The sequence below is a fragment of the Neophocaena asiaeorientalis genome, unplaced genomic scaffold (genome assembly GCF_003031525.2).
Source record: "Neophocaena asiaeorientalis asiaeorientalis breed wild unplaced genomic scaffold, Neophocaena_asiaeorientalis_V1.1 scaffold92, whole genome shotgun sequence".
NCBI lineage: Eukaryota > Metazoa > Chordata > Mammalia > Artiodactyla > Phocoenidae > Neophocaena > Neophocaena asiaeorientalis.
This window is the reverse complement of record NW_020174057.1, coordinates 1,754,768-1,776,929: the sequence shown is the minus strand read 5'-3', so window position 1 is coordinate 1,776,929 and position 22,162 is coordinate 1,754,768. Positions and strand designations below refer to the sequence as shown.

The following is a 22,162-nucleotide window of genomic DNA, read 5'->3' as shown; positions in this document are numbered from 1 at the left end:
CCCTACAAAAATGTACTTAAGCTCAGAAGGCGTAAATCCTTAAATTATTAGCAACAAACATATCAGCAGGGATTATAACCATCTGTTTTCAATCCTAAAACTGTACTCAGAGTTGCTTAAAGGAGGAAGAAGTTTCCTGGTGGAAGGAAAGGGAATGTCTAAAGGGGAGAGGGAAGGAGCCAAAGACAAACTGTGCCTACTTCACTATTTTGCCAAGAACCTTGCTCTGGCTGACAAACCTGGAAAAAAAAACAAAAACAAAAAACATGCATGGAGCCAATACAAATTTCATAGGAAAACTGCATGTAAGTACACTGTATGGTAATCGTGTTTATATACCTCTCTCCACTAAACTCTTGCAGGGAAGAAACTGTGGCTTAAATTTCTTTGAATCCCCAGTAACTGGCATATAATAGGTTTTCAATCAATATGTGTTAATTTTTTTTTTTTTATTCAGCCAATGTATATTCAAATGAGCATTGAGAACCTTAGTTATTGAGTTTAGTTCCATTTTTAAAACTTCCCAAGAAAGCAGGGTGCTAATTATTCATTTGAAGTGGGAGTAGGATACTTTTGTTTGTCACAGAGCAGGATTTCCGGCAGACTAGGATTGAAGGACATTCAGCTTTGTCCAGAGTGCTTCTGGTCAAGGAATATTGGTAAATATGATGTTACATAGAGTGGTCGTCTATAGTTGATCTGGGAGAACTACTGTAGGCCCAAGGAACATGGATTAGTCAGGGAGGGAGGTGGGAACAGTAAAGATGAAGAAGAAGATGATGATAATGATGATAAATAATAACAATTAACAGTAGTAGTTAATATTGATTAGCATTTACTATGTACCAGGCACTGTTCTAGGCATTGTATAAATATTCATTGGATTTACACAAGAATAAGGTAGGTCTATTACTTCCATTTCATAAATGAGGAAACTGAAGCCCAAAGATTTTAAGTAATTTGCCCAAGGTCACAAAGCCAGTAAGTGGTGGAGCTATTTGAATTCTAGCAGTCTGACTCCAGAGCCACCATCTTAACCCTTAAACTATACTATTTTGAAGACGCTGGGGAGTAGGATTTTTGAGGGATCTACTTTGGCCAGATCTCTTCAGTGTGTTACTTAAATAATATTGGTATGTTTCAAACCAGTTTGTCCTTGGAGAGCTCCTTGGGACAAAGGCTGGTTTGGACTCAAAGTCAGCCATTTCAAGGGTATTAAGTTCTTGAATGGATTATTTTTCCTATTCCTCTGGGAGGAACCTAGCAGTTTTCAAGATGGGTGAATATAGGAAGATTGGCCCCCATTTCCCATACCCGGCATGAATAAGTTCAGGGCATGTAGTGGTAGAGAATACTTTTAGATTTTCGTTGGTTCAGTGTAAAATCTGTCTGTACACTGAAAATTCTGATGCCTCCTAGGGGCATTTCTGGGCCACTGCAAGTATTAACAACTCTTTAACTTATCAGAAACTCCCCTGAATAAATTTGCAAATGGAGATAATAGGAATGTAAATGAATTCTAATTAAAGATTTGCTCTTTGTGAATAGCCTCCCTTTTGTTATGTGCTCTCCCTATTAGATATGATTTGGTAGGGATAAATAGTAATATTATGTAGTGTGATGGCTTTTAAACAGTTTTAATTTATAAAGAATGGCAAGTGAGAACACTGTGCACAGCCTAATGATTCAGGTTAATTTTTAGATTCAGGTTGCTGGCTTATTTCCATTTTTTCATGTACAAAACTTTGTATGCCCCAAAGCTTTTATTTATATATCTAAATGGCAGTTTTTCTGTGCCATTGTACATGCTATTTATCATATGAAATCAGGAGTTGAAGTAGTATTCAGAAGCGTGAATCCACACACACAAAATTTCCAAATGCTACTAAACCTGTGTACTCCAAATTGTGGACATTAATTTTAAGATTTCATAAAGATGTGTTTCAGCAGACCTCTGTTTTGTAGTATTACAGCTAGAACTAAGAACTAAAATCAAGTTTTGTGGTTTATCTTTCAACATGCATCATGGCGCTTTCTGTGAAATTAGATGATTGGTCAAAACCAAAAACAAAACAAAGCCCAAACAAACTTTCCAAACCAACTTCCCTGCAGAAAGAAAGGCAGAAACTGCTCCAGGACAGAGAAAAGCATTTTGGGCTTTCCAAATAAATTTCAAAACACTTTTGAGTTAAAAAATATGGTTAATAACGTAACCTTATTTAAAAGCCACATGAAAGAAGGTTTTAAAATATTCCCATTGTTTTAAAATGTACTATTAGCTCAACAATGGTTTTAAAGTGAGCACTTTAGTTTAAATTTTGGGTTCTTCAGTAAATTTTAGGTAGGATTCTCTCTTACCCTTCAGAGTGATGATTTCCTAGAATAAAGAAAATCTCTCTCTCTTTGTGAGTCCAGGTATAGGGACTACTTTTATTCATAACAATGGGCTTAAAAGGTTCAAATGTAGCAAGTTTTGGAAACCACATTATCAACATTATCAGAATAATTTTCTTTGCATATTTCCCTAATTAACAAATAATGTTCTTCACAGCCTACCCCTGCCCCTCCCCATATCCTCAAGTCCATGCTCTAGTAGGTCTGTGTCTTTATTCCCATCTTACCCCTAGGTTCTTCATGATCTTTTTTTTTTTTTCTTAGATTTCATATATATGTGTTAGCATACGGTATTTGTTTTTCTCTTTCTGACTTACTTCACTCTCTATGACAGACTCTAGGTCCATCCACCTCACCACAAATAACTCAATTTCTTTTCTTTTTATGGCTGAGTAATATTCCATTGTGTATATGTGCCACATCTTCTTTATCCATTCATCTGTTGATGGACACTTAGGTTGCTTCCATGTCCTGGCTATTGTAAATAGAGCTGCAATGAACATTGTGGTACATGACTCTTTGAATTATGGTTTTCTCAGGGTATATGCCCAGTAGTGGGATTGCTGGGTCGTATGGTAGTTCTGTTTTTAGTTTTTTAAGGAGCCGTCATACTGTTCTCCATAGTGGCTGTATCAATTTACATTCCCACCAACAGTGCAAGAGGGTTCCCTTTTCTCCACACCCTCTCCAGCATTTATTATTTGTAGAATTTTTAATGATGGCCATTCTGACTGGTGTGAGGTGATAACTCATGGTAGTTTTGATTTGCATTTCTCTAATAATTAGTGATGCTGAGCATCTTTTCACATGCCTGTTGGCCACCTGTATGTCTTCTTTGGAGAATGTCTACTTAGGTCTTCTGCCCATCTCTGCATTTTATTATCATATCACTGAACCATTTTACAACTCTGTAAGTTGTAGAAAATGAATAATAATTCAAATAACTCTTGTCCATAGAAATGCAAATCAGTTGTGTCTGACAATGCAATTGATCATCGCCCTTCATATTGACTTATTTTGCACCTCCTTGTATATTTCTTCACTTACCAGTGTATGTGTGGTTCTTCGAATTTTCCTTTGAAGCAGTTATAAGGTCTTACTGGTACCTCATTAATTACTGGGTTAAGTAAAATGGTTGACACATGTTTATTTTATATCTGTGTGACAGTCATGGCTTTACTCTTTAAAAATGTATCCTTGGGACTTCTCTGGTGGTGCAGTGGTTAAGAATCCGCCTGCCAATGCAGGGGACATGGGTTCAAGTCCTGGTCTGGGAAGATCCCACGTGTTGCAGAGCGGCTGGGCCCGTGAGCCATGGCCGCTGAGCCTGCGCGTCTGGAGCCTGTGCTCCGCAACAGGAGAGGCCACAACAGTGAGAGGCCCGTGTACCACAAAAAAAAAAAAAAAAAAAAAGTGAAAATAGCATTAAACTAAAAATTGTGATGCTCAGGAAGCTTATGGAGATTACATTTAGATAAGATCATACTATTACCAATTTATGTGATGTTTTTTCTATCATTACTTCCTTACATAAAACTATTTCATATTTGCTTTTTGTTTCCAGTGGGTTTTAAAAATTATTTCTGACTACTGGGCTTTTAAAAATGATGTCTGTCCAACAGGTATATTTATTTGGATAAATCCTACAAATGAATAGTTAGGTTACACGCATAATTTGGTTTCAGATTTGCATGTGTACAATGGCAATAAAGTAGGTACTCTGATTTTAAGACATTTATTTCAGTGTATCTAAGGAATTGCCTCATACTATCAAATTAGCTCCTTTTCTCCTCTATAACAGCTACAATTTCTTCAAGATACAGAACAAGAGAAAATTGACAAATATCATTAGAGTCTTGCTGCAGTTCTTTTTTATAGGCAGACTTTGACTTTCCTAAAATACTATATAAGAAACTATCTTAGTATACAGCTAAGGCATCTGAAATTTCTTTCAAGCCCGATTACTGCCTGCGTTACTGTGTTGAGTCACTGGGACAGTTGCTATCATACATAGCTGTGTGACCCATTCCATCTCTGCTCTTCGTTTGATCTCAGTTAAGTCTTGTTTTCATAAGTTCACTTTGCACTTGTCTTTTTATATTTAAACTTTTCCAAGGTCACAACACAAATCAGTGGCAAAACAGGGAACAGAACTCCCAAGAGAGTTCTAAAATATTAGAGGCTTCCATCTTAGAACAGTGATGTCATCAGGAAGATTTTTTTTTTTTCCTTCCCACAAACACCTAAAATAACTTCTTATGATAAAATCTCTGGAGGGAAAAAGGGATCATATCAATTTCAATTTTTTAGTATCTATTTAATTTGAATAATCTTAGAAAGAAATAGCAAAAGTAGAATTAACAATATATAACTTCTCCTACGCTGTTAAAACTATCAGGCAAGAACTTAAGAAACTACGTGAAGGGAAAAACTAGAACTCATTTTGTAAGCAACTTATCTGTCAAGCAGCATTTGATGCAAGAAAGAAGGAAGGTCTTGTGGGGTTTTGTTCAATGTCTTTGAGGATTTAGATGGGTTTTTATAATTAGTTGGGGACCAGGTAAATTCTATTAGAAATGCTGTGGGGGATTATTAAGTACGTTTCACCACATTGACATTCACTTGCTCAATGTATTCACATAGCTTTTGGTTATTTTAAAGGAAAATTCCTTGTCACGGACTATTTTGCATTCATATACAAAGTTTTTTCTTTCTTTTTCTTCTTTTTTTTTTTTTAAATTCATTCTAGTTCACATTTCCCACTGTTTTCCTTTTTTCTTGACAGTTCTGTTTAACTGTCACTCAGTATTCTATACAATGCAGAGGGTGTTACAAAAGTTGACTTAAGATAAATGAGCCCCTGATTATAGTACAAGAAGCCAGTTGCTAGGGCATGGTTTCTTCCATAGTCTTTTGTTGTTGAATTAATTCATTCAGGTGCTTCTTTTCATATTGGAAAATTGCTTGTTTCCAGGTGAATCTTGTAAAATATAGTCTTCATTATTGAGTATGCTTATATGAAAGATTAAGGTGGAAGTACTGATATTAAAAACTTATGCTTGTTTGGCAACTCTATCAGAAAGCAGTCATTACCACATCTGTGATCATTTGAATATGTCCAGAAACAACAACCACAGATACTGAAAGAATTGGTTTTCTTCAATACCCATCCATCCAAAGCTACTGCTTTGGATGGACAGTCGGCTTAATGACTGGGACTTGAAAAGAAATATATTCATTTTGTAAAGTTCCTTTATAACCAGCCATGGGTTGGTTGGTTTGTTTCTTAGCTTTTGATTTTTTCTTATTGAGATTATATTCACATAGCATAAAATTCATCATTTTAACAATTGTAAAGCATGCAATTCAGTGGTTTTTAGAATATCCAAAAAATTGTGCAATCATTGCCATCACCTAATTCCAGAGAATTTCCATCACCCCAAAAAGAAAACTTGTGCCCATTAAGCAGTCACTCCCCATTCCTCCCTGAGCTCCAACTCCTGGCAACCACTAACCCACTTTGTCTTTATGGATTTGCTTTTTCTGGACATTTCATAGAAAAGGAATAATACAATATGTGGCCTTTTGTGTCTGGCTTCTCTCACTTAGCATACTGTTTTCAAGGTTCATTTACGTTGTAGCATGTATCAGTACTGCATTCCTTTTTATGGTTGGATAATACTCCATTATATGGATATACCACATTTTGTTTATTCATTCATCAGTTGATGGACACTGGGTTGTTTCCACTTTTTGGCTCCTATGAATAATGCTGGTATGAACATTCATGTAAAAGGTTTTGTGTAGACATATGTTTTCAATTCACTTGGGCAGATACTGAGGAGTAGAATCGCTGGATCATATAATAACTCTATGTTAAACTTTTTGAGGACCTTCCATACAGCAGCAGCACCATTTTACATTCCTGCCAGCAATGTATGAGGGTTCCAATTTCTCTACATCCTCATTAACACTTGTTATTATCTGTCTTTTTGGTTATAGTCATTCTAGTGGATGTGAAGCAGTATCTCATTGTGGTTTTGATTTGCATTTCCCTAATGCCTATGAATGTCAAGCATCTTTTCATGGGCTTATTGGACATTTGCATGTCTTCTTTGGAAAAATACCTATTTAAACCTTTGCCCATTTTTAAATTGGGTTCTTTTCTTAGCATTATGTGGATAAATGTGACATAAAGAGAATAAATTTTGGAATTAGATACATGGGGTTTCCAATCCCTGCTCTCAATAATCTTGGGTAAATTCCTTAATAACAAGACATAGTTTCCTACCTATAAAATAAGGATAATAGTACTGGCTCCATGTATTTGAGGATTAAAAGAGAAAATATATGTAGATGTGTGACACAATCAAGAACAGTCATTATGGGCTTCCCCATAATGACATAATGGCGCAGTGGTTGAGAGTCCGCCTGCCGATACAGGGGACACGGGTTCGTGCCCTGGTCCGGGAGGATCCCCCATGTCATGAAGCGGCTGGGCCCGTGAGCCATGGCTGCTGAGCCTGCGCGTACGGAGCCTGTGCTCCGCAACGGGGGAGGCCACAACAGTGAGAGGCCCGCGTACCACGGGAACAAAAAAGGGAGAGGGCCCCCAACAAAAAAAAAAAAAAAAAAAAAAAAAAAAGAACAGTCATTATTATTGATATTTTTAACATTATTATCTGAAATGAATCTCTTATTTTTTCAATGCCATTGATTAATTCATTCATATATTGACTGGGGATTTTTCAAACCCACTATATGCTAGACATTGTGACTATCCCAGTATCTGCCATTAAAAAATCAGATAGTTTAGCAGATAGGGAAAGCTGGATATGTAAGCAAATAACAGAGTGAAGTAAATATTTTAATCGTGATAAGTACAGCGGACTCTTGGAGGTCTGAGGAATGATTGGGGCTTTGTGTCAAGGCCACTAATAACCTACTTGTTTGATAAAATAGACTGTCATTCTTTGCTTTGCCTGTTAGTGAAGTTAGATGCCTAAGTGTAATTCTCTTTTTATTACATATGAGAATTGAAGTAAATTACAAATGAGAATTAGAAGATAAATATACTACAATTATGATCTTTAGCCTCTATTCAGCATATGGAAATACTACAATTCCATGTTTCCTTTCATTTTAATGCCTGCTAGGGGCTTATCTGGGAAACAATGAAACCATTGCTCTTCAGGAATTCTGAGAGCTGACTGAGCCAGCTAAGTTACATGCCTGGTACTGGTGCCCTTAGAGATGCAAAAATTGAAGGACAAAGACACTTGATCAGTGTTTACTTTTACAAATTTCATAATTGTTTGTATATATAACACTTAATAGTAGGAAAAAGTAATCATTTTCCATTTCCATATACAATATACGGTAGTTTTTGAAACCATAATTTTCTCTGCTTTTTCTATCTAAAGAGCTCGAGAGTTAAAAAAGTATCAGAATTCCATATGATTAAAAAAATCTTATTAAGAATTAACAAATACCATACTACTTCTGTATCCCCACACATGTACTATTTTATTCCATTAAATATTTACATTGCTAAGATGACTCTAGCTCCAATTATAGCATTAAGGTTTTGAATGCCAAGATTAAGAGACCTTGTCTTCCTCACTATTTGAAATAGCGGTGAGGTTCCTCCATCTTGTGGAATAATTATTATATATATCTATATACTTGTCTGTATGTGTGTGCGTGTGTGTATTTTAACCTTTAACTAAAATTCGCCTCATAAGAGGGAATAGGACTTAAATTACAACTTATCTTCTACTGAATGTAATTGTTTTAAGACAAATTGAAGTACATTTCCAGCTCTTACAAAATTGGCAAGACACAAATGAAATACCACAGAGATATGAGACCTGGGGTTGTGAACCAGAAGTCAGATATCTGTAACCTCAGCTTTTCTCTTTCCATGTAGCTTCACCCTCCACTCACTCCATTATCTTAGCAATTAAACAGGGAGACTAGGCTTTCCAGATCCAGAGATCTGACTCTAGGCCCCCAGCTATCCACAGGATGGACCCCCAAATGCTACTGGACTGAAAAGGAAATATTCATAAGAAAATTGGCAAAGTGAGATATGCCTTGAGTATCTGAGGAGTATTTTACAGTAGGAAAAGTGTCAAATTTAAGTTGTTGTTTCCCAATCTATAGAACTAGCAGCTTAAACCTGTTAAAGAAACTCATTTTTGTATCCTTACTGTGCCCAAATTTTGACCTAAAAATACACGTGATTCACTTTCTGTAAAGTATGTTCATGAAAAGTTGAATGTACAAATATTATACTATTTGGAGAATCAACCTTACTTTCCTATTGGCTTATATTTTACTTTCAGAGATGTCAGCTCTCACACTAACATTTTAGCTTTCTGGTATTTTTATCCTTCAACCTCTCTGTGAAGTAGTCAAAAGCCTATAAACAAATACTTAAATGTTCTGGGGGAACCCTTGAAAGGAACCCCACAGGGAATTCCTTTCCTGAGTGCAAAAATTATTTTGTAACACCTCTAGGTTTAAAGTCTTCTGGTTTCCTAATCATCAAATAAAAAGAGTAATCTCAGGCAACTTTTGCCATTAAAAGAGAGTGTGTCTTACTGTTTAGAGGGAAAATAAGGCTAGATTCATTTGCAATCTTATAGTCAAAACACTAACAATTTGCAGCCATGAACATGTTTTACTGACTTGCCCTGCTACTAGGAAACACGAGGTAGTAAATGAAGTATAAAGAACACTCTGTACACCTTCTATGTAGTTATTCACTGCCAAGGGACGACTGGCAAAGTTATACGATACTAACGTAGGGATATTGAAAGAAGAACTCTGAGACCTTGAAATGAATTGAGGATAGTCTCACACTAACTGCATCAAGCTGACAGTTTCTCTTTTGTTCATATTAGGAATACAACATTGCATGCCCCTTGGTGATAGGATCACCCATCCTCCTGGTCTAATGTGACAAGTGAACTGCTTGGGATTGCTGCTGCCTTTCATTAGCAGTGAAAATGATTTATGGCTAGAGATGGGAGTAAAGAATGGTAGATCCAGAAATCCCTCTTCCTAATAAAACCAAATATACTGATCAAAGATGATTCATACCCCCCAAAAGATAGTCACTTCTGAATTATTTTCTTTGTAGATTTTCCAAACTTATTGTTTTTACTCTTTCTTTTTTCCCTTTGGGCCATTTCTGTAATGAATAGAAGAGAAGAGAGAATCAATGATAATTTCTGGTTCAACAGAAATTAGATGACTTGGATAGATTACCTATTCCTATAAAAATAGTCTTTTTAATGAGAGTTTTTTTCTTGGTACCATATTGGTGGTGGAGGTAGGGTATGGTAGTAAGAACTCTGAATGTGAGAAATTGCTCTCTATCACTGTGACTACAAGCAGGTAAATTAATCTCTCTGTACCTCAGTTCCCCTTATCTGCAGAATAGAAACAAAAATGCTTATCTTCTAGGATTGTAGTAAGGATCAAGTGAAATAATGCATGGGAAAGGGCTTTATAAAATATAAAACAAGGAAACTTTGGTTGTGGGACTAGTGTTTGCTCTCTTGTGTCCTCACTTCCCTCTTTGCTCAGTTTATTATTTATTTATTTTTTGGCTGGGCCACACAGACCCATGCCCTCGGCAGTGAAAGCTAACCACTGGACCACCAGGGAATTCCCTTTGCTCAGTGTAGATTCCATGATCCGTGATGATAATCAATCGCTTAAACCCTCCCCTACCACACTTGCCCTCCTGTGCTTTCTCCCCTCTTTTTTACTCTGTTCTTGGCATAATATCAAGTGCAGATTAAGTTTTTAGCAGCACAACAACAAAAAGAGAATGGGTGGTGAATTTAACCTGAGCTCTACTTTTTATTAACTTTTGGGAAATCAGTTAGCATTCCCAAGCCTCAGGCCTCAGTTCCTCATCTATGAAAGAAAGTGATGATGATACTTCATGCAGTTGTTGTGAAGATTAAATTCAATAACATTTGTAACATGACAGCACGAGACCTGGCACACTATAAGCATTTAAAAAGTTGTAACTATTATCAGCAGTATTTATAATCCATGATAATTATTTTTTCTCTGCTGAGAAGACCTGACACTAATTTATAGATGTTCATTTCCAAATATACATGCATGTTTGCTCTATGAAAATATTTTAAAATTCTGATTTAATATTCTCATTTAATAACTTTACTGATTGTTTTTAAACCCTCTGCTCTTTTCCTTAATACCTTGAAGAGCCAAGAGCTTTCTAATTATTATTGTCCATTTGGCTTATTCACAGTACAATAAAGAATTTTTAAAAAGAAAACTATGGTCTTAAATCTGTCCTGAATTTATAAAACATGACATATAAGATGTGCAAATATAAATACATGAATAAATGTATTCAGATTCAGATGAGAAAAATTTTTGTAATGAAACTATGTGAATGATTCTGAAACTTGCCTTACACAGCTAGGTAGGCTAAGTAATATTTTCCTCAAAACCCACATTATGGTTCCATAGGTTTTAATGTTTTCTTTTAGATTTAGAACACATTAGTCAAAATGTTGACACTCTTTTATAAATGAGTTTCTGGTTACAAAAGAAAAATCCACTTTAACCTTAGTGTAACTCAAGGCATTTAAACAATTCTCCACGGCATTCTATGGCCTCTTGTTATCCAATGAACGATATTTTAGTAAAACAATGAGACGTTCCATGTTCCTTTTTATTACCATCCATCATCCAACAGCTGTACAATCACCAGCTGCTGGGAAAAAGAGAACCACATCAGTTCTCCCCAGCTGCAAGGAGAAAAAGCTTAAGATCTTCTCTTCACATAATTTCTGGGATCCCAGCAGGCTGGAATCAAAGTACAGTTTTCCTTGACACAAAAACTCTAGCCTTGTAAACATGTCAAAAAGTACATACACTATGATTTATTCCTGTCGCTACTGGGGAGAAAGTGTCTGTGAGAAATGTGGTAGAAAAGGCTGAGATAATATAAGATAACAGCAATGTAGATAGAGGCTACCATACGCCAGGCACTAAGTGTCTGTGAGAAATGTGGTAGAAAAGGCTGAGATAATATAAGATAACAACAGCAATGTAGATAGAGGCTACCATACGCCAGGCATTGGCTATCATATTTTTAAGCCTCACAATAACTATATAAGGTAGACATTGTTCTCATTTTCTTAGGGAACTGAGGTTCAGTGAGACATTAATTTAGTAAATGCTGTGGGGAGTCAAATCCAGATCTATTTGACTCCAATGCTAGGGTCTTAAACACTGTGCTGTTCTGCCTTCCAGTGACATGAACAGATAAGGAAAAGCTGAACTGGTGAAGGCTAAATGGAATGGATTGGGAAGAAGGGGAAACATGGAAAAGGTGGTACTACTTTAAAAGACACAGGAGGAGTGTTTAAAGGTAAATGAGGCTGCGAACTGGTACCCCACTTCATGCCTTTTCCTACCCCCCTCTTCCAAAGAGGGAAAATGGCCCTAAAATCTTATATAGCTTAAGAAACAGACTAAGTATCATTTCCATTAACTTCCCTAGTTCTCTGTCATCAGCCATCAAAAATTCTAGCCCGTAAAACCAGATTTCATTAACTAATTACTCATCCTCACAACATTGGCTGCAGGGGATTTGGCATCGCCTATAAAGCAGCAGCTCTCAAACTTTAGCAAGCACTGGAATCACCTGAGAGCTTGTTAAACACAGATTCCTGAGCCCCATTTTTAGAATTTCTGATTCAGTAGGACTGGATATATATTTGCAATTATAACAAGTTCTCAGGTAATCCTGCTGCTGCTGGTGCAGAGACCACACGTTGAGAATGACTGATATAAAGAAAAACTGTGCTAAAGAAAGTCAGATTTATACACACATACCTATGACAAGCTGACTAGTAAAAGAATGCTCTCTTAAGAGGCTACTTTCTGTTCTGCAGGCACAGTTTATGAATCTGGTTATTTACAGCTGCATATGTATAATGAATGGTGTTCACAGATACACAAATATGGGAGGACAATTGACCTTATGACCATGCTCTTAATAAAGCAAAAGACTATGCTTTTAATGTGCAATTTGCTCAGCTAAGCAATCATAGGGATAAGAATATCACATTCAAACCAGGCAACTATGTCCCAATTTAATACCAGCTCTTTATAATCCAGAAAGAATATATACATGAAAATAAAATGCACCTAAGCTTAGGGATGGGAAAAATCTGAAACCAGAACCATTCACATTTCCAGTCATAAGCCTCTGCTGGTCCAATTGCTTATGGCTTTTTTTTTTTTTTTTTTTTTTTAAAGAGAGTCGAGACAGCAGGAATTCTTCTGGAACCAGATCCCTGCAAGCCATCATGGCCTTGGCCACTTACCTGTTTCTAACCCCTTACCTGGCCCTAGCTCCACGTGTGACTTGGTCTTGCCTGGTTTTGGTACATGCTGTAGTTACAGCACTGGGGGCTACCAGCATTGTTGCAGAAGTTGAAATCAGTACGTAAGCTGGGGAGTAGGATGTCACAAGATGAGTATTATTTTAAGAAGATATGGCTTCCAATTTCAAAGGAGCCTGAGATGAGTAAGGAAATGAGGTTTCCATCCCATAGGGTCTTCTAGGATGGAGACTTCCCATTCTAATATCCTTTTGAAATGGAAAAAACCACTTACTATTCAATCCCCTTTTCTTGGTTATCCAGATCCTCTTTTTAGGTTGATAGTTATCTATTTGGGTGGCGGGGGGCAGGGTCTACAGTAACTTTAGTGTAGCAGAGAAACCAAGCTGCAATAAGTCTACATGATTAGAGCAGATGAAGGTTACCTTTCCAAAGGGTAAAGCCTAAGCCTAGCTGGCAGCACACAAAGATTAACACCAAAGCCCAGGGAATTCTCTTGTCTGGTACAACACTGCATTGGCCTATTCATGATATGAAATGAGTGACTGCACAACCACGTTGAATGAAAGTATGAGGTCCAACTGGCCAGAGGCAACATCCCGACGGGAGATAATCACTGAAGAGGTTGCTGAAATAAAGTGCAGTTACCTACTCTCCACTACTTCTTGCTGAGAGAGGTGAGGGTATGGGATGAGCAGTAAATGATGTTCTTCATTCTTCAAGTAAGTAAATCCTGATAGGATGGGGTTGATGGTCAATCAAGTAGTAGAACAGGATGAAAATCTAGGCTAGTTCTAGATCTTTCTAAGGAAAAGAACAGCAGTGATAAGGGAAAAGAGACGAACATTAAAAATGCCTGCAAGTATTAAAAAGGAGAGCCTTCTTTCTTTTCACTTATATAAGACAGGAGACGGCATCTTTTCTTTTTCTTGTGGCAGTGGCAGCAGACTTGCTGGTTTTCACAGAATACGATTTCTGTAATATGGTCTGTTGACAAGGCTCCTCAACCACTGGAGAACAAACAGGCTGACCATTAATGTCAGAGCTAGGTCTTCTCACGAGGCCTTGGACAGGGGCTATTTCACATGCTGGATCCACAGAGGAACTGTGGCTGCAGGGCGCTTCAGTTAAAGCTTCTGAAATATTACAATGGAGTGATTGGCAGGTTTGGGGGGGCTCTGACTTCCTTGCACATGTAAATTCTTACAGAAAAGCTGGAAATATAAGGATGGGGGAGATTTCGTTTAGAGCCACAAAGTTCCAGACACCAGCCATGGATGTTTCTGCCCCATTTCACTACGTGTTCTTTTCTGAGAAACACATTGCTGAGTGTTAAGCACTGTGGTTGAAAAAAATGATTCACCCTCCCTCATCCTCCGTGTGAATCTCACAACTGCAGAGGCTGAAGACAGGAAGGTTGTCTCTGTTCCCTCTCATCAGGGAACTCACTTGGTGACCTGGTGGATGTCATGAGCAAGGTAGCCCAGTTGTCTGTGTCCCCTGCCACAGAGATGTGGCTGACCTTTGTCATGCAGATGGAGAATTCCTTGGTCAGCCACTCCGCCTGTTCAGGCATTAGCCCTGTGAAATAAAACATGCCAATTTGGTTAGCGATGTGCTGCCCATTGTGGGAGAAGCCCTCTTTCTTGAGGCTGGAGACAAGCTGAATCCGAATCTAATGACACAGTCGGCCATGCCTTTCACTTCTTGCAACCATTGTTTTTGCAAATCCAGGCTGGTCACAATGGTTAAGGCAGTCAGGGCTCCATTGAGAATACATGGGATGGATCGAGATCTTCAAATGTGACTCCACCCTTTTGGCTTCATCAGCATCTTTGTAGGACCACAGTGAAGGCTCCCACATACTCACCATGTAAGCCCGTGTTCTTGGCATAGGATCGGCAGAGACAAACACTAATGCCCTCTTGAATGAAGTGGTGCACAGCCCAGACATCCGTGTTACCATCACCACTGTCCAAGCCTTGGTAGGCTGACAGATGATTGTAGAGAACAGTTGTATTTTAAGACTTTTGCCATCAGCAGACCAGGTCAGAGAGGTGTACTGGGTGGCTCTGCTTTGCTGCTGGTACTGATAACTTCTTGCTTCAGTTCATTTACAATGACCTTGCCCTCCAAGTCCCAGAGCTGGGTGTTGGGGCCCATGGTGGCACAGAGCCAGCAGTGGTTGAGGCTGAAGCACAGGGAATTGATGATGTCCCCACCATCTGGCATATAAAGGTGCTTGCTTTTACTGAGGTGCCACAGCATGACCTGGCCACCCTTGCCTTCAGAAGCACAGAGGGATCCATCTGGAGAGACAGTCACAGTGTTCAGGTGGCCCGGGGGGCTGATATGGTTGGATTTCAGTTTGCAGTATTCCAGGTTCCATACGTTGACCAGCTTGTCCCAGGCACAGGAGATGATGATGGGATTGCTGCTATTGGGTGAGAAGCAAATGCAAGATACCCACTCCCAGTGGCTCTCACCCTGGACAGTCTCTTTGCATATACCCAGAGTATATAATAAAAACTTCCAGAATTTTCTCTTCAGCCTAAGAAAGTGTTGCTAACTCTTTGAAAGTTTACATTCAGAGGATTTACTTTAAAAAAAGAAACCACTGCTTTTTTTTTTTTTTTTTGGCCATGTGGCATGCAGGATCTTATTTCCCCAACCAGGGATCGAAACCATGCCCCCTGCAGTGGAAGCGTGGAGTCTTAACCACTGGACTACCAGGGAAGTCTCAAAACTATTGCTTTTAAATGCATACTCATGAATGCTTTATAAGGCTCTTGAGAACTCTGGTAATTTAGTTTGGTTGACCAGAGCCATTCAGGTTGTCTCATAGGTCATGAGACAAATCAGATATGGCCTATCCTGGGCCATGTTTTGGGGGCCTCTAAGCTTGTATCTGTCCTTTTGCTCAGGACTCTACCCTGAAATAATCCTATAAGGCTTGGATTACAAAGATAGTTGAGGAAACAAAAGGCCAGTGTCATGGTCCGTTTGGGCTGCTAGAACAAAGTTCCATAGACTGGGTGGATGATAAATAACAGAAATGTATTTCTCACAGTTTTGGAGGCTAGAAGTCTGAGATCAGGGTGTCAGCATGGTCAGGTACTGGTAAAAGCATTCTTCCAGGTTGTAGACTGCAGACTTCTCACTGTGTTCTCACATGGCAGAAACAGAGTTAGCTAGCTGTCTGGCCTCTTCTTTTAAGAGCACTGATCCCATTCATGAGGGCTCCCCTCTCATGACCTAATTACTTCCCAAAGCCTCCACCTCCATATACCATCGCATTGGGATTAGGGTCTCAACATACAAATTTGGGGGTGGGGACAAAAACATTCAGAACATTGCAGCCAGCCGGCTCTCCTTCGCTAATGCACTTAAATATAATAGCAGAAATTTATTAGCATCTTACCTCATGCAAATTTTCCTGTTTCAGTCTAGTTGGTTGACATGTATCTAGAATATCTAGGTTATTTTCTGTTTGAATAATACCTGAACCGAATTAACTTAGGTATAACAAATTATTCCATCCTTTATTTGAAACGATATTGGTTCAAAAGTCCATTAATGAGTAGAAACTAGTAGATGTTTGTTGAATGAGTATTGCACTCCCTTCAACTTGGAAGCCCCAGCTTCACTTCTAGAAGTAACAGCATTGTTTCTATTTTTGTAACTTCCTGGCTACTGTCCTAGTCATTTCAGTTACCCCAATGCTATTCTGCACCCCAGCAACTCAGCCCAGCTAACACAGACTGTCCTGCTGGCTAACTGGTTCATGGTCCCTCACGGCTGTACCTATATCAGGGCTGGGAGAAAGAAGACAAATGTGTAAGTCTACTCTTTAGGTTATGAAGTAAGGATATTCTGAGGCCTTTTAAGTTTTATTTATTTATTTTTGGTTTGGTTTGATTAGAAGTATCAGAGCAAAACATAAAAAGAAAGAATTAGAGTGCTCTCCTACTTGCCTAATCCTCATTCACAGCTCTGGATGCATCCCAACAAGGTACTTGCTGTCTGAGCCACTCTGTATCTTTTTTGGAAGAAGATGAGGTGAAGACAATGACAGTAATTTTCATCATCTCCCTGTTCCTATGTTGCTATCATTCAACCAAACACCTACTGAACACCTTCTTCTGGCTCAGGTAATACACTCGGTCCTGAGGATATGAAGATCACACAGTCCCTGTCCTCAGGAAGTTCGTGATCTCCTGGGAGATGCAAACAAGTAAAAGTTCAGAGGAAAGCGCAATGAGAAGCGTGAGCCTAGAGGAGAGAGCATTTAAGTCTGCCTTGGGGTGAGAGGCTACTCTTTACAGAGGAAAATTACTGTTCATTCTACTGGCTGGCCAGCAAAAGATACTGGGCATTAAATTGAAGTTCTTATTTTTGACACTCTAAAATCTCCTTAACAATGGCACCCATTTACTGTCAAAGCTGGTTTCTATGTGATAATGCCACAAATATGATTATGCCAACCTCTCCTACTGCTCGCCTTACACTTTATATCTGGAAGTCATGGTACTGAAAACTGGCATGGATGTTATCCAAGGAATCTGGTTATCATACTTGACTATTTATAATTCTAAAATGGAAGATTAAAAAACAAGTTAATAGGCACTTTATAGGATGGGCATGGAGTCAGAGGAGTGAATCAGCAGAGGAAGAAAGAAGAAGAACCATGTAAGCACAGACGCACTCTAAGGGAACTTAGACTACCAAATGATTTTTTTTCGTAAGTGAGGACTTCTTTTACATACCACGTGGAATGCTCCAGGGGCCTTGACAGGTCTGAAGCCATCAACAGGTATACACTGATCAGCGTGGCCATTACAGAAGCAGCTGCCCTTGACAATGAAATCATAGATTGCATAGTGCGTAAAATGTTGAGGCTTTGCATTCAGGTTGTTTCTCTGACAGGGACAAGACTGTCGTTTTAGCAGCTGCACACGGAGGTTGGTGATCTTTAGCTGCTCCTGCACTTTGGCACTGTAAGGGTTCTCCACATCATACGGTGGTGACAAAGCTCTGAAAATAACCTGTAAAGAAAAAGAAAATGCTGTGCATATACAGGACTGTGTGCAAACCCTGAACTATTTGCCCCATGTAGTCCTGGTTTGATTTATACCTTTTATTATCTGCAAGTGATAAGATAACAAGAGGTTTTCAGACCTTGATCACCCCTGGGGAAGAGCTGCCCTGTTATTCTAAGGAACAGATGTGCTGCCTGTTGGGATGCAGAAGAAGTATAAATTGAGTAATCAGCAGAAATCTGACTCTTGGGATGAAGGTAGCCATACAAAGATCTCGGGGGAAGAGCATTCTGGGCAGAAGGAACAGCCAGTTTGAAGGCCTTGAAGTGGAATCAAGCTTGGCTTATCCAAGGAAGAACAAGACCAGTGTGACTAGAGTTCAGGGGACAAGGGGGCAGTGGAGAGGAGGACAGAGGCCACGTATGACAGATCATGAATAGAGAGCCCTTTACAGGCCGTGGTGGAGTTATCCTAACTGTAGTGGGAAGCCACTGGAAGGTAATAGGCAGAGAAGTGATCTGATTTGCATTTTTAAAAAAGGTAACTCTCTCTTGTTTCTGCGAGGAGAATGGATTATAAAGGGTAAAGGATAGAAGCAGGAAGACCAGTTATGAAGTGACTGCAAAATAAAGATCCAGGCACTTATATTTCTAAATGAGGTATGACCCTTTCAAAGACTCATCATTTATTAATTGGGACCACTTTCGCTGTGGGTATTTTTGATTCTCCTTTTCTGGATCTGCCTTGCAACTTGTGGCATATATTTGGAATATTTTTACTGGAAGTAAATATACAACCCTTTGAGGGTGGAGTTGATTTCTAAAATGAGTCAGAAGTCACTTGAATCCAAGGCAGTGAGTAATGTACCTGATCAAGTTAGTTAACAGCACTTTTGGTTAAATGCAAGGTGTAACTAAGTAATGAGACTTTTTATTATGCAGGTTATAGACAGACTCCACAGGCAACTTAAGGCTTTAGTTCTGAGGAGGAAACCAGAGGGAGGAAGGCTCAGAAGGGACAGACTTTGGACATGTCTGTGAGTCTATACATTATACAGGGGCAATAAAGTGGGCCTTGGGGTGGGGTGGTGCAAATTCTCTAGTGGACCTGTTACTTTGGAGGAGTAGAGGTTAGTGGAAAGGGAAATCACTGCCCATGGAAACCAATGAATATAAATATAATGTAACATGAAGCATTATTATAAGGAGGGCAACACTGTTACACCTCATTATGCAGTTAAAAAAAACACCTCAATCAATCTTGTTGATTTATATAGTAAGAAATACAAAGCTCCTCTGAAAAATTCTTAAGCATCTCTTGACTTTTAAAAAATATGTCAAAAAAACCCTATTTACAAAAAAACAGAAATATTTTGATAACCACATAACGGTCATCCCTTGGTATCCGTGGGGAATCGGTTCCAGGCCCCCCTGGATACCAAATTTTGCGAATGCTCAAGTCCCTTAGTTGGCCCTCCATATCTGCAGATGTGGAGCCTGTGGATACAGAGGGCTGACTGTAGTATGAAAGTAAAGTAATTATTAAAAAGTAAGCTTTGGATAAACTTCCATTTAGAGAGAATGTACCTAAAAGTAACTTTCCAGAAAAAAATTTTTTTTCTTTAAGGAATACTTTGGATAGAAAAATTTCATTTTATAAATTGCTTTTGCACAGAAAGTATGAAAAGGCAAGAATCTACTCTGTACAGAACTGTCCTCAATGAAATATAGCTTAAGGGAAGGTGATAATCAGCACTAGGCCTCCTATAGCCAATTCTCCATCCAGCAGCCAGAGTGATTCTCTATTAACAGAAATTGGATCATGTCCTTGCTTAGATCTACATGCACCTAAAGACCTCCCATGTCTCTCAGAATAAAATACAAAGTCCTTATAATGGCCCTGCTTTATTTTTTTTTCTTAGTGCTATTACCACCTGCACATTTTAGTTGTAGTTGCTTAATGTTTTACTGTCTTCCCCGTCTAGAGTGTAAACTTGTTTTTTTTTTTTTTTTGGCCACGTGGCATGCAGAATTTTAGTTTCCAGACCACGGATAGAACCGGTGCCCCCTGCAATGGAAGCACAGTTTTAACCATTGCACCACCAGGGAAGTCCCTAGAATGTAAACTTCTTGAGCGGAGTCACTGGTGTATCCCAGAACAGTGCCTGGCACAGAATAGGTATTCAATAAATTTTTGGTAAATGAATTGATTAACTATAACATTGTTCTTGGCACTCAAATAATAGGTGAGAATTTCAGATAACTTCCTTTTACAGGGTCCTAAACAGATTGACATACTGAATTCATGTCATAGCACCAGAAGGGGACAGGTAAGAAGTTGTATTAAAGCAATAGTTACCAATAATGAATTATTAACCAGTATCTGCATATGTAGCTAATTTTGAACTTGCAAACCTAAAAGTATCTTAAACCATATTCTGCACCATTTATTCACATGGAAAGTGGTAGAAAGCAACATAGTATGGAATAAAATTTTCCAATAAACAATATGTCACCTATTTGAAAGTCAATATAGAATTAATGTCTTTTTCTTTTAACAACAGCCTAAATCAGAACATGATTTCATATTTTGAATCATTAAAACATTTTTTTAAAAAGCATTGAATCCATTGTGAGCTTTACATGGGGTTTATTTTCCATATGACTCCCAAACACTGGCATTATGTTAGACATTTGTGAAGAACTCTTGCTCTAAATAAGATCAGTGATGTGGCTGCCTCCCAATTTATCAACCACAGTGGTGCAAGGACATGCAAAAAGGTACCCAGTGCTAACTAAATAAGTATTCCACTGAAAAGTCTATTGCATACTACACTGTCACCCACCCATCCTTTTCCTGAACATTGGTGGCAACTGTTTGCTCTCTCTGCTCCTGGCACATATTTACCCTTGACATTTACCCTAGTTCCCTCTGTCTCCCTCCCCGTGAGAATTGTTCAGCACATGCAGGACTACAGGAAGATCTGTCAAGGTCTGTAGGAACTTAGAAGCTCTTTTGCTTCCTGGACCCAGACTGTGGAAGCTGAATGGCGGCTCTGTGCTTGGTGTGCATGACACCACAGTTGGCACGCTGATATCAGCAGGGAACGGACATCGTGACCCCTGAGGCTGCGTGCTGGAAAGGAGACAGCGGAGTGCCACAGACACAAAAGTGGATGGGAATTTAAACCATGAAATCTTTTTTCCAGAAAGGAGACGCCTTAATCTGATACCCTGGGAAATGGATCTACCCTGTGTCAGGAAACAAAGAGTGTGCCAATCCAGATGCTTCAAACTTCTGGCAGGTCGCCTTTTGGGTCCCACCCAGTTTTTCTTCAAATATCCCCAGAAGAAGCCTGTATGGCACTACTTAAATGAAGGAAGAAAAAGTGTAGAAGCCCTCCATATAATATCAGCCCCTTCTGTTTTTGTCCCCATCAGGAACTGGATGTACCTATGGGCCCATCACTGTTCCTCTGCCCGTGATTGCTTCTGAGGATGCACTCCTAACAAGACATAGTTAAAAAGCCAGAGGGGGATTAGGATCAAGCCCACTTTGATGCTTCCAGCTTGTTAGTGCCATTGGCCAGGATTTCATGATCTTATTTTTTTAACTAAGAAATTTGATTATGTTTTAGTGATTAATACTATGCTCATTACAGAAAAATCTGTCACTCAAAATGTAGAAGACATTAAAAAACTACAATTCAGTCCATCCTAAAGGCAACCAGGGATACCAGCTTGATAATATTTTTCCATCTAAACTTCTATATGTATAAATACAGAATATAATGTAAACAACTTTGTTTCAACTTAGCAATACTTTGTGAATATTCTTCCAAATCGTTAAAAATAACTCTACATACATCAGTAGTTCTCAAAGTGTGGCCCCCAGACTAATATCATCAGTATCAACCTGGAAACTTGTTAGATATGTAAATTCTTGGGCCATACACCAGACTGACAAATCAAAAATTCTGGAGGTGGGGCCCAGAAATCTGTGCTTCAACAAGCCTTCCAAGTGATTCTGATGCACAATAAATTTTGAGAAACACTGCTACATAATTTAAAACCTGGTTAGAATTCCGTTGTGTGGATATGACATAGTTTATTCAGCCAGACTGCTACTGTTAGTCATCTAAGTTGTTTCCAACTTTTCAGTATAACATTACAATGTACAGTCTTGTAGCTAGAATATGGAAGTTTATAATAATATCCTGACACATTTCCAAATGAGAAAATCAAGAGTTAAAGGAATGCATAGTTGTTGTTATTTTAATTTTTTTTAAAATATTAATTGATTAATTTTTTTTTTTTTTTTTTT

General features: G+C 38.6%; 1 protein-coding gene and 1 pseudogene across 3 annotated transcripts in view; both read right to left on the bottom strand.

Moving 5' to 3' along the window:
* The window catches only part of NTN4 (netrin 4), a 106,624-nt gene that overhangs the window by 49,989 nt on the left and 34,473 nt on the right, over positions 1 to 22,162 (bottom strand). For 2 of the 3 annotated variants that reach the window (XM_024754397.1, XM_024754396.1), the window contains exon 3: positions 17,567 to 17,845. The exons of the other annotated variant lie outside the window; for it this stretch is intronic. In XM_024754397.1, coding sequence (XP_024610165.1) covers positions 17,567 to 17,845 — 279 coding nt within the window. The remainder of the gene's footprint in view (positions 1 to 17,566; positions 17,846 to 22,162) is intronic. 3 annotated transcript variants of the gene reach the window in all.
* Positions 14,476 to 17,143, bottom strand: LOC112405805 (receptor of activated protein C kinase 1 pseudogene; annotated as a pseudogene).